The following is a 12,307-nucleotide window of genomic DNA, read 5'->3' on the forward strand; positions in this document are numbered from 1 at the left end:
AGGTTGCGGGTTTAATTCCTGGTCGAGGTGCGTATGAGATATAATCAACTGATATTTCTTCTCTCTCTCTCTCTCTCTCTCTCTCTGGCTGTTAAAATCAATAAAAATGTGTCCTTGGATAAGGATTAAAAATACAGGGTGTCCCAAAAAAATACATACACACTTAACAGCTGATAGCTCAATTGATGTTTCTTTTCAGATTTAACCCATTGGAATTATTAATTATTCAAAGTGTATATATATATTTTTGGAATACTGTGTGTGTGTGTGTGTGTGTGTGTGTGTGTGTTTCTTTGGGGGCTGGAGCTTTGTCTGCCCAACTGGGTAATCCAGCATCAATGTTTTCATTTAAGTGCATTCCATTGTCCCAGTAGCAATTCTATGAAGGATTCTTTTTTTTGTGGCTGAGTAAACTGAGGCTCAGAGAAACCAGGTGATTTATCAGAGTCATGTGATCTTGGAGGTGAAATTCAAACCACAGTCTGATAAAAAGCCTTCCCCCACCCCCCAGGACATAGAGTCAGTCCCTCTAGGAATGCATGCCGGAGGAGAGGATGTGGGGTGGGAGATGTATATGGCATGTCCTACCACACAGACAGAAAGAGGAACACTAGGAATGAGGGGCAGGGGCCTGGGCGGTAGCCCAGCACACAGTGGGTGTGACTCCACAGTCCCATTTACAGTCACACGGCCAAAGCAGATCCATTGAACTCCCCTCCAAATGCACATTCTGGGAGCCTTCCTCATTGAGTTAGTGAACCTCCCTTCCCACGGGTGCTCAGGGTAAATCACCCACTCTTCCCTTCACCCTGGAACCATCAGCACCACTTCACTCAATCTCCACCACCTATCCCAAATCCAGTCACTTTCCCACTTCCTTTGGTCCCACCATGGTCCAGACCACCAGATGACCAGTCTTCCTGGTCAGGTGCCAGCCTCCTCCTCATCCGCCTCCCTACGTGGGTCTGTTTACTATATGACTTAGATCATGGTTCAAATGGTGACATCCAAAGTCCAAAGTCACCAAAACTTATTAGACCCTGCAAACTCTTAAGTAGGCTTACCTAGGCCTCCCAGGCATTCCTGGTGGGGCACAGACATCCTTTACCACACGACAGGTCTTAGCTTATGATCAGAAAACAGAGGCCCACCAGCTCATATATGTTTTATTTCCTCTTAAAGACATACCTCTTCTTCCTGTACCAACTGACTAGAGCCCAGTTTTGGATGCCTGTACCAGAGGCCAAGGAGTTCCTGCTGCCCGTTCACATGAGGCTCCACTGGCTGCTGAGCGCGTTCACTGCTGTATCTCCTGAGCTTCTCTTCAGGCTCCTAGGCTGCACAAAAGCCAGTAAGTTTGGAAGCACTTGCAGCTTCCAGAGAGTTTGCCATTTACTTATTTGCAAATACCTGGTAAGAGATGAAGAGAGAAAGCTGTGGTTTTACTCAGAGCCGAGAGCCCAGGAGGCAGGAAACCTGTGCTCATTCATTCATTCGTTCATTCATCAAACTTGTATTGAACTCCTGTAGGCACCGGAAATAAAGCTTGAAACAAGACAGGCAGGTGTTTTCTGCCCTCATGAAGTAGAGTTGATTGTGTGTGTGTGTGTGTGTGTGTGTGTGTCGGTGTGTAACAAGAAAAACGGATGTAAACAAGGAATTATGCAAAATTATTCAAACAGCTGTAAGTGTTACAAAGAAAGTTAAATTGGAGTGATGGAGAGATAGACTGTTCTGGTGGCATGGTCAGGAAAAGCCTCTCCAGAAGGTGACATTTGGGAGAGGGCTGAATCGTGGTGAGAAGCTGGCCATGCAGAGATCTGGGCAAAGAATGTTTAGAAACATGCTTAATGTGTTTGAGGGACAGCAAAGAGATGAGAAGATTAGAGTGATGTGAGGGAGGGTGAAGGTAGGAGGTGATTAGAAAGGCAGGCAGGAGCCAGCTATATGGCTTTGAAGGCCGTCATGTCATCATTCATTCAACACATTTATTGAGCACCTACTGTGTGCTAAGACACACTGAGACCCTGCCTTCACAGTCTAATGTGTAGATACACATAAACGGGGGGGGGGGGGGGGGGAGGGGGGGGGGAGAACACCTATCCAAAAACAAATACAGGGTAGGGGAAAAGTAGGTTTACAGTTGTTTGTATGGAAACTATTACTATAATTAATAAATAATAATACAGGAATAAACTTTCATTTAACTTAAAACTACAAATCTACTTTTGCCCCACTCTGTAAGAAGTATAAATACCAGGTATGATAAATACTAGGAAGTGCGGTTTTCCTGTAGTTTAGTGCCCCTTCAAGAGGAGAGGAAGTCGAGACCTGCGAACAGAATGAGGCTTCTCCTGTTCCTGATGCAAGCAGATCCAAGAACCCAGGCGGCCGGGGACCTGACCGCCTTCCCTCCCCTGCTCTCCCTCCCCTCCCTTCCCCTCCCCTCTAAGATGGCAGATAAAGGCTGAGCCCGGAGGAAGGAAGGACTGACTAGTCTGCCAGTCCAGAACGGGGTGGCTGGCTGGCAGGGGCACCGCAGCGACCAGGTGACCTTGCAGCTGGAGGTGGGGGTACCTGGCTGCTGGGGAACGCTTCCCTCTCTGCGCCCCCATATCCAGACCCAGACCACCTCTGTTTCTGTGTCCGGGATCGGGGTGGGGTGGGGGCAGAGAGGAGACTCAGAAGGAGTCTCGTGTATTGGGGGACCCCTGCCGAACTCCCCGTTAAGTCTCGCTGTCCCTGTGGGTGACTTCACTGGCCCGGGCGCAGGAGGCGGCGCCATTGCCGGAGGGTATCCAGACCCAGACCTCTACTTCTGTGTTTGGGATCGGGGGTGGCGCAGAGAGGAGACTCAGAAGGAGCCAAGTGTATTGGGGGACCCCCACGAACTCCCCGTTATGTCTCGGTGTCCCTGTGGGTGACTTCACTGGCCCGGGCGCAGGAGGCGGCGCCTGTGCCGGAGGGGCGGAGAGCAGGCTCCGGAGTGATTTCAAATTTCCCTCGTCCCCGCCCCTCGCTCCCCCGGCGCCGCAGGCCCGGCTCCGAGTGGCTGCGGCGGGGGCGCCCCGGGCCGGGGGCGGGGCGAGCGCCGGGCCGCGGCTACAAGGGGCCCCGGCGCCGCCCCCGGCCCAGCGCGTCCCCAGCCCCGCCCGGCCCGCGCGGCTCCTCGCAGCCGCTGCCCCGGCCGCAGCCCGCGTGGAGCGCCGCGATCCCGGCCCGACACCGCCGGCCCGCTGGCCCGCCGCCGAGCCAGAGGCCGCGCCCGGCCGGCAGCGCGGGGGTTAAGCGGCCCAAGTAAACGCAGCCCCGCGATCGGCGCCGGAGATTCGCGAGCCCAGCGCCCCGCACGGCCGCCCGCCGGCCCCCCGCCCGCCCGCCGGCACCCGCGGCGGCACCTCGGCGCCGCGTCCGGGCCGGGCTCTCGGCAGGTGAGCGCCCCGAGGTGCGGGGAGCGGGGAGGGGTGGGGGCTGGCCCGTCCCGGAGCTGGTGGGGGAGGGGGGCGCCCCGCGGAGCCGGGACGGCGAGGAGGAGCCCTGTCCGGGGTGTCTGCCGGGACAGCGGCTCCCGACCGGCCGGGGACCGGGCGCGCGAGGGGAGAAGAGGATCCCCGGCCCTGCTTGGGGGGGTAGCGCGCGAGGAGGGCAAAACAGGGGGTGCGGGGTGCAGGGCGGAGTGTGTGTCTCCCAGGGACCCGAGGGGAAGGGCTACCCTTGCTGGACTCCCAAGTCCCCGAGGAGAGGAGTTAATTCCAAGGGCGGAAGACCGGGCGCCCTTCCTGGGGTCTGGAGCCGGGTGGATGGGTGTCCCCGTGGAGAACAGGGGGGCTCAGCGGGAGGGGGTGCCCTTACCTGGCCTCGGCTTGGGAGGGATCCTCCTGGGAGAGGGGAAAGCGGAACAGAGGGGAGTCCTGCCTAGGAGTTGGGCACCCGGCGTCCGTTCTTGGGACTTGGATCTGGGGGTTCAGCTGAGAGAACTAGTTTTATTTCCCCCACGAGGGGTAGGAAAGAAGGGGTGTGTGTGTGTGTGTGGGGGGGTGTGTGGATGGGTGCCGGCGAGCAGGTGGGCCGGGGTGTGCGCGCCGCCGGGAGGGAGGGGCGGGCTCCCGGGTCCTCTCTGGATGGACCGCGGGGGGTGAGGCGCCGCGGGGCTGCAGGGATGCCCGGGGGCTCCGGGGGAGGGGAGGCTGCCCTCTCCCAGCGCACACCTGGCCGGCAGGAGCGGCCTGGGGGCGGCGCCTCCCTGCCTGGCCACTGCCTGCCCTGGGGGCTCACTTTCCATTCCTTTTACCCCTCTTCTGGAATGAGGCCGGTCCCACTTCCCAAACCTGCACGCCGAGGCCTCCAGGCTGCTCTCTAGCACCCCCTCCCAGAGGACAGGCTTCTTTACCGGGGTGACTGTTGGGTGAGGGAAGGTGGATGTTGAGTCCTCACTTCACAGGTGAGAAGGTGGAAGACGGGAGGGCGGACTTAGCAAGTTAGCAACAAGGAGCAGCTCCGGGGCCCAGCTTTTCCTGCCGGAGTTACTCACCTGTGGAGGGAGAGGCTGCAGGAGTGTGGGCCCAGCCCCAGGCCTGTGCTTCCAGCCTGCCCCCTTCCTTCACCCCCTGGGCGGAGAGGGTAGGCTGGGCCTTTGTGCTTCCACCTCCCCCCACCTGCTTCCCCATTCCCTCAAGCCCAGAGGTTCATGAATGAAACAGAATTAAAGACAGTATAAACCTTGACCTACCTCCTGACTTCTGGATGCTGTGTTTTTTTGTGTTGTTTTTTTTTTTTTGCCAATTGGTGGCAATTGTTTTTGGGAAGCAAATTCCTGCTGGGGCTCTCACTTAAAGTGCCCAGGAGGCCGGCCTGCCTCTGCCCTCTCGGAGGCCTGCTTTGCTTCTTGAGTAGAGGCCCTTGGCCTCCCCAGGTGCAAGACTTGATTATTTTCTGGAGTCGAGATGGTGGTACCATTTTGATAGGAATTGCATACAGTAATCCCTCAATAAAAGTTTGCCACTGTTGGCATCATTATCTAGCACCTGGGCTAAGCAGGTTGCCCTGTTTTTTGTTTTTTTTTTTGTTTTTTTTGTTTTTTTTTTGGGGGGGATGCATGAATCTTTGGCCAGTGTTTAAATCTGCCCCCAGTAAATCCATTGTTTTCTGTGTCTGTGCTATTACTTCTGTGAAATGGGAACATGCAAAATAACCCCAGATTGTGTAAATGAAGCCAGTTTGAGTGATTTAACCTCTAACCACCAAAGCTCCTGATGGGTGGAGTAGTCCCTGTCATATACCGTATTAGGCTTGGGTGGAGACTCAATGAGATAGTGCTTGGCCAAAGCAGGTGGTGAAGATTAACATCTGTAGCTCCTCTTTTAAGGGTAACCATTAATAAAAATGAGGGTGAGGGGAGGCCCCCTCTACTGGCCCCTCCTTTCCTGTCTCCCTCCACCAAGGTATTCCTGTTAACTTATGAAAGCTTTTCCAAATCATCATCCTTGATTTGGGAGTTGGCAGGAAGGAGTCTTTGTTCCTTTTTGAAAGGAGTCATGTTTTTTTTCTCCTTTTTTTTCTTTGAATGGGTTGGGGACATTTTAAACTGCCCATCTTCCTCCTCTCCGCAGCTTGGGGCCTTGAATTCTTAATTTCAAGCTAGGGAAGTTCCTTTACCTTGCCCCTTTGGGCTGGAGAGGGCTGAGACAAAGGGGCCAGGTTGGGGCTAGCTGCATCCTGCTTCTTAAAGCCATGGGCATAATCTTCTCCCCTTGCAAATGTGGGGGGGGGGGGGGAGAAAGAAGAGCATATGGGAGCTGCAGGGGTCTAAGGGGAGGGGCGAGGGAGAAGAGGTTGGGGGATGCTGGGTCCCTTTCTTCCCTTCCTCCAGCCACGTGGGGGGCCTGTGACCCAGAAGTGCCTGTCACCCCTTATTGCAACCCCAGAGACTTGGCTTCTGATGTTGGGTTTGGGCAAGTTCTTCTGGGGAAACTTAACCTTGAGATTGAGTCCTTTGTCTCAGGCCAGCTCTCATGTCAGTTGCTGCACCTTCAGGCTCAGATCCCTTTTCCAGTTTCATCTGAGATGGTTCTGGCTAAATCCGAAACTTGGGGTCCTTCCCTATGGCAAGTGTCTCTTCCCAGAGTCCTGAATAGTGGGTACAGGGCCTCAGTTCAGCCATGCCCTTGTGTTGAGCAAGTTTTTAAAAATAAAAGCATGCACTTGATTTTCAGGTTCTAGGTGGGCCAGGGCTGGAGAGTCCAGAATACCTCCTTTTCCTTGCAGACCGCCCTCTTTGCAAAGTGGTGAATGGATTTGCATCTCTTCTGGCAGTGTGATGCTCTCACTGGGCCCCGTTTGCAGCTGAGGGGACTGAGGGCCTGGGATACCCAGTCACTTTCAAAATTTGGTAGTTCTTTTCAGAATGCTTTTACATCTGCCACTATCGCAGGACAGAGTTGGGGAGGGAACATGCCTGGAAAATGGCAGAGGAAGCCTGCACACAGGGCTGCTGAGCGCATCCTGCTCTTTAAAACCCTCCCTTTGTTGATTTTTGTTTCCATCTGCGTAATGGGTACAAGCACACACCTACCCAGTAGAGTGCCTAGGAGGACTAAATGGAATCTAGGGGCCCTTTAGCTTAGCAACTGTAGTTGCTCATTCACAATAAGTTGGGGGGGGGGGGAAAGAAGGGGGTTCTAAATATTGTAAAGATTCTGTATTTGTTGGGTTGTGTTATTTGTCCCAGACAATAGACTAAAGGGGTTTGGGCTTTGAAATTGATGTTTGATATAGAGTCCTATTTGTTTCATTTATAAACCAGTGACCTGAGCCTCAGTTGTTCCATCTGAAAAATAGGGGAATTGGCCAATCCCAGGGATATTGAAGTTTAAATAAATTGAGTTGCTTATGTAGTAAACACTTAAAAGATTGGTAAGTGGTTATGATTCACTTCCTGAAAGAAATGCAGTCTCGGTTAGTTAGCATTCACCAGTTTTCCAGGTAATAAAGAATTTGGGGACTGTTTTGTGCAGAGAATTTGAATGTTTCAAAAAATGATATTCACTGTGTTTCATGCAAATGAAAGTCAAATTCACCTTCTGATCATCACCTGTGAGCTCGTCCCAAGGTACCTCATGCTTTGCTTTTGCCTTGGGGCCTCCGCTTCTCCTAAGCATGGAGAACAGTGTAGTCGGGGCGAGGAGCCCTACCTACGCGAAGGGACACGAACCCAGGAAAGGACAGGAGGGGAAGAGGGGTGAAGTCTTAGATTTAGAAGGCACTGCTGTCACCGTGGGCCTGAGGGAAGGCAGTTTTGGGTACCAGTGAGAAGAGATTCTTTGGAATCTGCAAAGCTTTGACCAGCTTGCCTGACCAAAGTGCTTAAGTCACATCACCCACAGAAATGTCCATTCATTCTGCCCTTGCAAACCCCTGCCTGTTCCCCACACCCCAACCACTCTGCTTTTTAGTTTTGCAACATAAGAATTAAACTTAAAACTTCCAGAAAATTGTCTTTTACAGCCTTTGAAATTTGTGGAAGAGCAGTAGGCATTGAAAAGATTTATGAGCAGGAAATTAGAAATGCATTTCCAAAAAATGTCTGAGTGGATGGGTGGGAGGGAGATAAACAGTTGTCAGTGGGGAAAGGTTCTTAACCAATAGCATTCCTTTTGGGGCAGGTTGATGCTGATCAGATGTGTGAATGGAGAGGGCGTGGAGAGAGGAGGGAGGAAGGCCCCACATAGCAGGGGATCCTATCTTAAAGTTGAGGGAATAAATTTTCTTGGATCATAATCTTCCTTGTATTTATTTTCCCCCCTTCTTCCTCTCATTCTGTAATTGTTATTCAGATATTGCATCTCCTGGCCTGGTGGAATTTTCAGTGATCATTTGTTGATTTCAGAGAGGGAGAGTAAGAGAAGTGGAAACAATGATGAGAGAGAATCATCTGTTGGCTGCTTCCTGCATGCCCCCTACTGGATGGAGCCTGCCACCCCCCAGGCCTGCGCCCTGGCCAGGCATCGAACCATGACCTCCTGGTTCTAAGATTTATTTCTGAATATAGTTGTGTTTTTTGTTTGTTTGTTTGTTTTACTGTTCAAACTATCGTCGTATTTGAGAGCAACCAAAATTGTCTGGGACTTGAGTACTAAAGGATTTCTGTGAGAGACAATGCCTTGAACTTGTCTTGGTTTCCCAAGGTCTGAAGGAGCTTCTTGGCTGTTGGGTCTGTCTTATTTCCCAGAGCAGAGGGATCTTCTGGTGCCCTGCCTAGGAGGTACAGGCCTGGCTGCAGGGGAAGGGTACTGCAGGGGTGGGGGGAGAGTTAGGAGGGCAGAGGAGGTCTCAGTCCGCCTTCAGAAGTCTTCCCCTGTTGCATGCTGGGTGGAGGACTGGTTGCCTCTAGAACAGGCTGGAGAAGGGGGATGTGGCAGGGGTGGGGGGGGGCTATTTCTTTTCCATTCTTCCCTGCAGCCCCATGTTAGGTTAATTGGGCCTCTTCCTAAGTAGCATATTTGTTTCCAGTTTCGTTTGCTCCCTGTTGCAAGTAAACATGCTTGGGCCACCACTGGGGCTGGTTCCCAGGCATTCACTGGACTCCAGATCCTGGAGAAGGGATAATGCCTCTTGGCCAGTTCCAGCAGCCAGCTCGGTGCTGGGCCCCTGGCACCTGGCTCCTTGGCTGTGTACTGTAACTTGGCTAATGCAGCAAAAGCGGGCATTGCTCTGAGTGCCATGTAGCTGCAGCAATGGAGCCCTCAGGAAGGAAACCAGCTCACCTGGGATGCGGTGAGAAGTGGAGTGTGAACTAGGCTGGACGCCTGAACAGGCAGGTGCTGTTGACAGATGTTCAGGTTGTTCTGGGTTTTCTTGGGTTACTTGGGAGGCAGTGTGCAACTGGGTAGTAGGATTTAGAAAATTCTGAGCAAATGTGCAGAATCTCATCTTGAGCTCTTGGCAAAAGGGTATCTGTAGTGTAAGAAGAATAGTGTAGATTTTGGGGTGAATCAATCTCATTGTAACTGTCTCCTAGCTTTCTTTTCTCTATACCCTCTCTGAACCCACTGGCAGCTGCATGAAGACAGGGGCTGTCTGGCCTTCATCTGCCTCTGATTCTCAGTGCTGAGCATGGTTCTGAAGCTTAGCAGGAACCTCCTATCTGATGAATGGGTAAGAATGGCCTTTCCCAGTGTCTTGAACTGTCCTTGGATGTTATGTGAGGAGCTAGAAGCAGTTATATTAAATATCAACACATTGTTGCTCTAATATTAAATAGTCACCATTACATAAGGCCACACAGCTGGCGAGGAGAGGAATTTTTATTGTAGTGCTGTTAAATTTCTTTGAGACCCTAGTCTCCACTGGGCTTGGAGCCACAGAACTGGTAGGATGCACAGACGTGTTGGGTTGAGATGCTTTGTCTGCAGGCCTGCTACGCCGTACCACTGCTGAGGTGGATAGACCTGAAACCTGTTACCCTATCACCAGGTAACTTTTGTTTTTTCAAAAAATATTTTTTGAAAAATATTTTATTGATTTTTTTTTTTTTTTTAACAGAGAAGAAGGAGAAAGAGTTAGAAACATCCAATGAGAGAGAAACATCAATCAGCTGCCTCCTGCACACCCCCTACTGTGGATGTACTCACAACAAAGGTACATGCCCTTGACCAGCAATTGAACCTGGGACTCTTCAGTCTGTAGGCTGATGCTCTATCCACTGAGCCAAATCGGTTAGGGCTCAAAAAATATTTTAAGCCTTAGCCGGTTTGGCCCAGTTTGCTGGCTTGATTACCAGTAGGGGGTGTGCAGGAGACAGCCAACCATTGATCTCTCTCATCATTGATGTTTCTGTCTCTCTCTTCCTCTCCCTTTCCTCTCTGAAATCAATAAAAATATATTTAAAATTTTTTAAATTTATTTTTAGAGAGAGGAAGGGAGAGGGAGAGAAACATCCATGCAAGAGCAAAGCATCAGTTGGCTACCTCCAGCAGACCTTTTACTCAGGATCCAGCCTGCAACCCCAGCATGTGCCCTAACCAGGAATGGAACCGTGACCTCTTCGTTCCTAGGTCGATGTTCAGCCACCAAGCTAAGCTGGCAAGGGGCAGTTAACCTCATTCTTTTCTTTCTTTTTTAAATATATTTTTATTGAGAGGAAGGGAGAGGGAGAGAGATAGAAACATCAATGATGAGTCAAACCCAATGGTGAGCCAAACCGGCTAAGGCGGGGTTAATCCATAAATCTGATAATTCTGATAAATATTCCAAGGCCTGATGTTTACTGTACAAAGACCTAGAGGCACTGAGCAATTCTCAAATGCCTTCTTAGTCATCAGGGATGAAGCGATACTTTGCTTTATGTGAAGCATAGCTGAGAAGTCTGGCAAGATGGCCTAGAGGATGCGTCATTTCCATGTCTCAGGATTTTGTCACCTATGTTGGGATCCTGAGCACCAATTACCCAGGAAATTAATTAGGCAGGGTCACTTCATTTTACAGATGATAGATAACACTGGGGTTTGAGAACAGCATTGGAGGCTTTTGCTTTCCTTTGAATCTGTTCTCTCCTGGAATTTAGGGGTTATTTCCTGATCAAGCAAAGGCAGTGAGCTGGGACCTTGTGCTCTGCTTTCTGGCCCTCTTGCCTTCCTACTTAGTCTCCCCCCCCCCCCCCCCCCCCCTGCCTGGTGCCTCCCTGTTTTCTACACACACCTGGGTGGTGTTCTTCCCTGGGCTTAACTTTATAACTATAGTTGCCACATTGTTTTAAAGATGTTTTCCAGTTCTGTTCCTTGGATGAGGCCCAAATCTCCATCATTTTGTTGCTGTGTGAGCCTGGACAGGGGGTCTGCTGACCTGCTTCCTCTGAGATGCAGTCAGAAGTAGCTTGCTTTTTGGTGAGGTACATAATGAGTGGTCCATCTCTGCTGCTCTTCTGGAATCTTGGGACTGTGGGAACAGCTAAAAAAGACCTGAGCCCTTCAAGGGGAGATTGGGAAGGCTGGATCCCCCTCCCATAGGTTTTAATCTCTTCCAACCTCTCCCTTTTTATTTCAGAGTCTCACTTCCTAGTCATGCCCTCCGGCCTCCCTTTCTGCATTGTGAGTTTAATTAATGCAATTAACATTTACAAGGTGCTGCTGCCAGCCTGCAGGAAATGAATGACATCACTTCTCGGCTTTATAGAAGGTTGGGGGGCGGGGGGAGTTCGTGGGCCTCCTCCCAGGGTCTAATTGGTGGTGCCACTCATCCTCGCGTCTGCCACATCCCGTTTGGACACATCTGACCTGGTTCGGTTTGAACACAAGCACCGTTCACTAATGAGGCAGGGCCTTGCGGGAAGAACCCTGAGGGGGAGCCCACCTCGCTGGGCTGCACACCCCTCAGTCACGTGCTGGACCCCAGCCTCTGGGAAAGGGTCAGAGTTCACCCTGCCTCAGGAGGTTAGATCACCACCTCCTGTCAGGCTAAACACTCAGTTGGTATATCATGTCCCTCAGCCAAAAAACAAAAAAACCACAAAAAACCTATATAGCTCCTGGGATGGAGGATGCATTGTTAGAACTTTATAATATATTCTCCAGGCCCTTGTTTCCTGTACGGCAGTTACAGGCACGTGCCCTGGACTGCCTGAGCATGAGTCTTGGTGCTGCCACTTTGTTGAGTGACTTAATTAATCTGAGCCTATTGAGAGCAGATGGATAACAGGACCTACCTCGGGATGGGGTACAGGAGGAGAGATGTTTGTGCTGCCTTCAGCTGACGTAGGGACGGGGGAACTGTTCCTACAGCAGAGGGACGACGACGAGGTGCAGTTGGAAAGCTGGTATGCCAGTCATTCTGGAAAAGTCTCATAGGAAGGTGCCACTTCTTTCAAGGAGGTAGCCCAGCCAATTTTTCCTCTGGCCCTGGCACGATCACACCAGATAAAGCAGTTGGCTTGTGTTGGAGGAATGCATTTCTCTGGAAAAGGCCTATCTTGAATCACCAGAAGCCAAACTGAGATAGATGGGATGAGGTGAGGGAGGAGTGTGTCTGACCTTACCCACCAGTCCCTGGTGCTAATTTATTCCTGTTCCCAAGGGCATGTATTTTCTTAATTTAACGTCCCTGGACTACTGCACTTTAAGGCACATGGATCAAGTATGTCTTACATTACTTAATCCGTCAGCCTCAGTTTGTTCATCTGTGCAGTAGGGATAACAGTATTTCCACATGTAAGGATGAAATAAATTAATACAGGTGGAGCACAGAAGAATGCCTGGCATCTAGTAAGCACTGAAAAAGTTAGTCTATTATCAGGTGAGAGGGTTTGTATGTTTAC

General features: G+C 51.1%; 1 protein-coding gene across 5 annotated transcripts in view; it reads left to right on the forward strand.

Annotated features, from left to right (window-relative positions):
* The first annotated feature begins 3,097 nt into the window (after window positions 1–3,097).
* DNMT3B (DNA methyltransferase 3 beta) overlaps window positions 3,098–12,307 on the forward strand; it is a 39,409-nt gene continuing 30,199 nt past the window's right edge. For 2 of the 5 annotated variants that reach the window (XM_084888553.1, XM_084888554.1), the window contains exons 1-2: window positions 3,100–3,431; window positions 9,017–9,153. In XM_084888553.1, the coding sequence (XP_084744679.1) occupies window positions 9,112–9,153 (42 nt within the window). In that variant the 5' untranslated portion in view covers window positions 3,100–3,431; window positions 9,017–9,111. Of the gene's footprint in view, window positions 3,432–9,016; window positions 9,154–12,307 lie in introns of all 5 variants that reach the window. The other 3 variants (XM_084888552.1, XM_084888550.1, XM_084888551.1) reach the window with 3 other exon arrangements.

This window comes from Pipistrellus hanaki (assembly GCF_964339955.1).
Source record: "Pipistrellus hanaki genome assembly, chromosome: 6".
In the NCBI taxonomy this organism is placed as follows: Eukaryota; Metazoa; Chordata; class Mammalia; order Chiroptera; family Vespertilionidae; genus Pipistrellus; species Pipistrellus hanaki.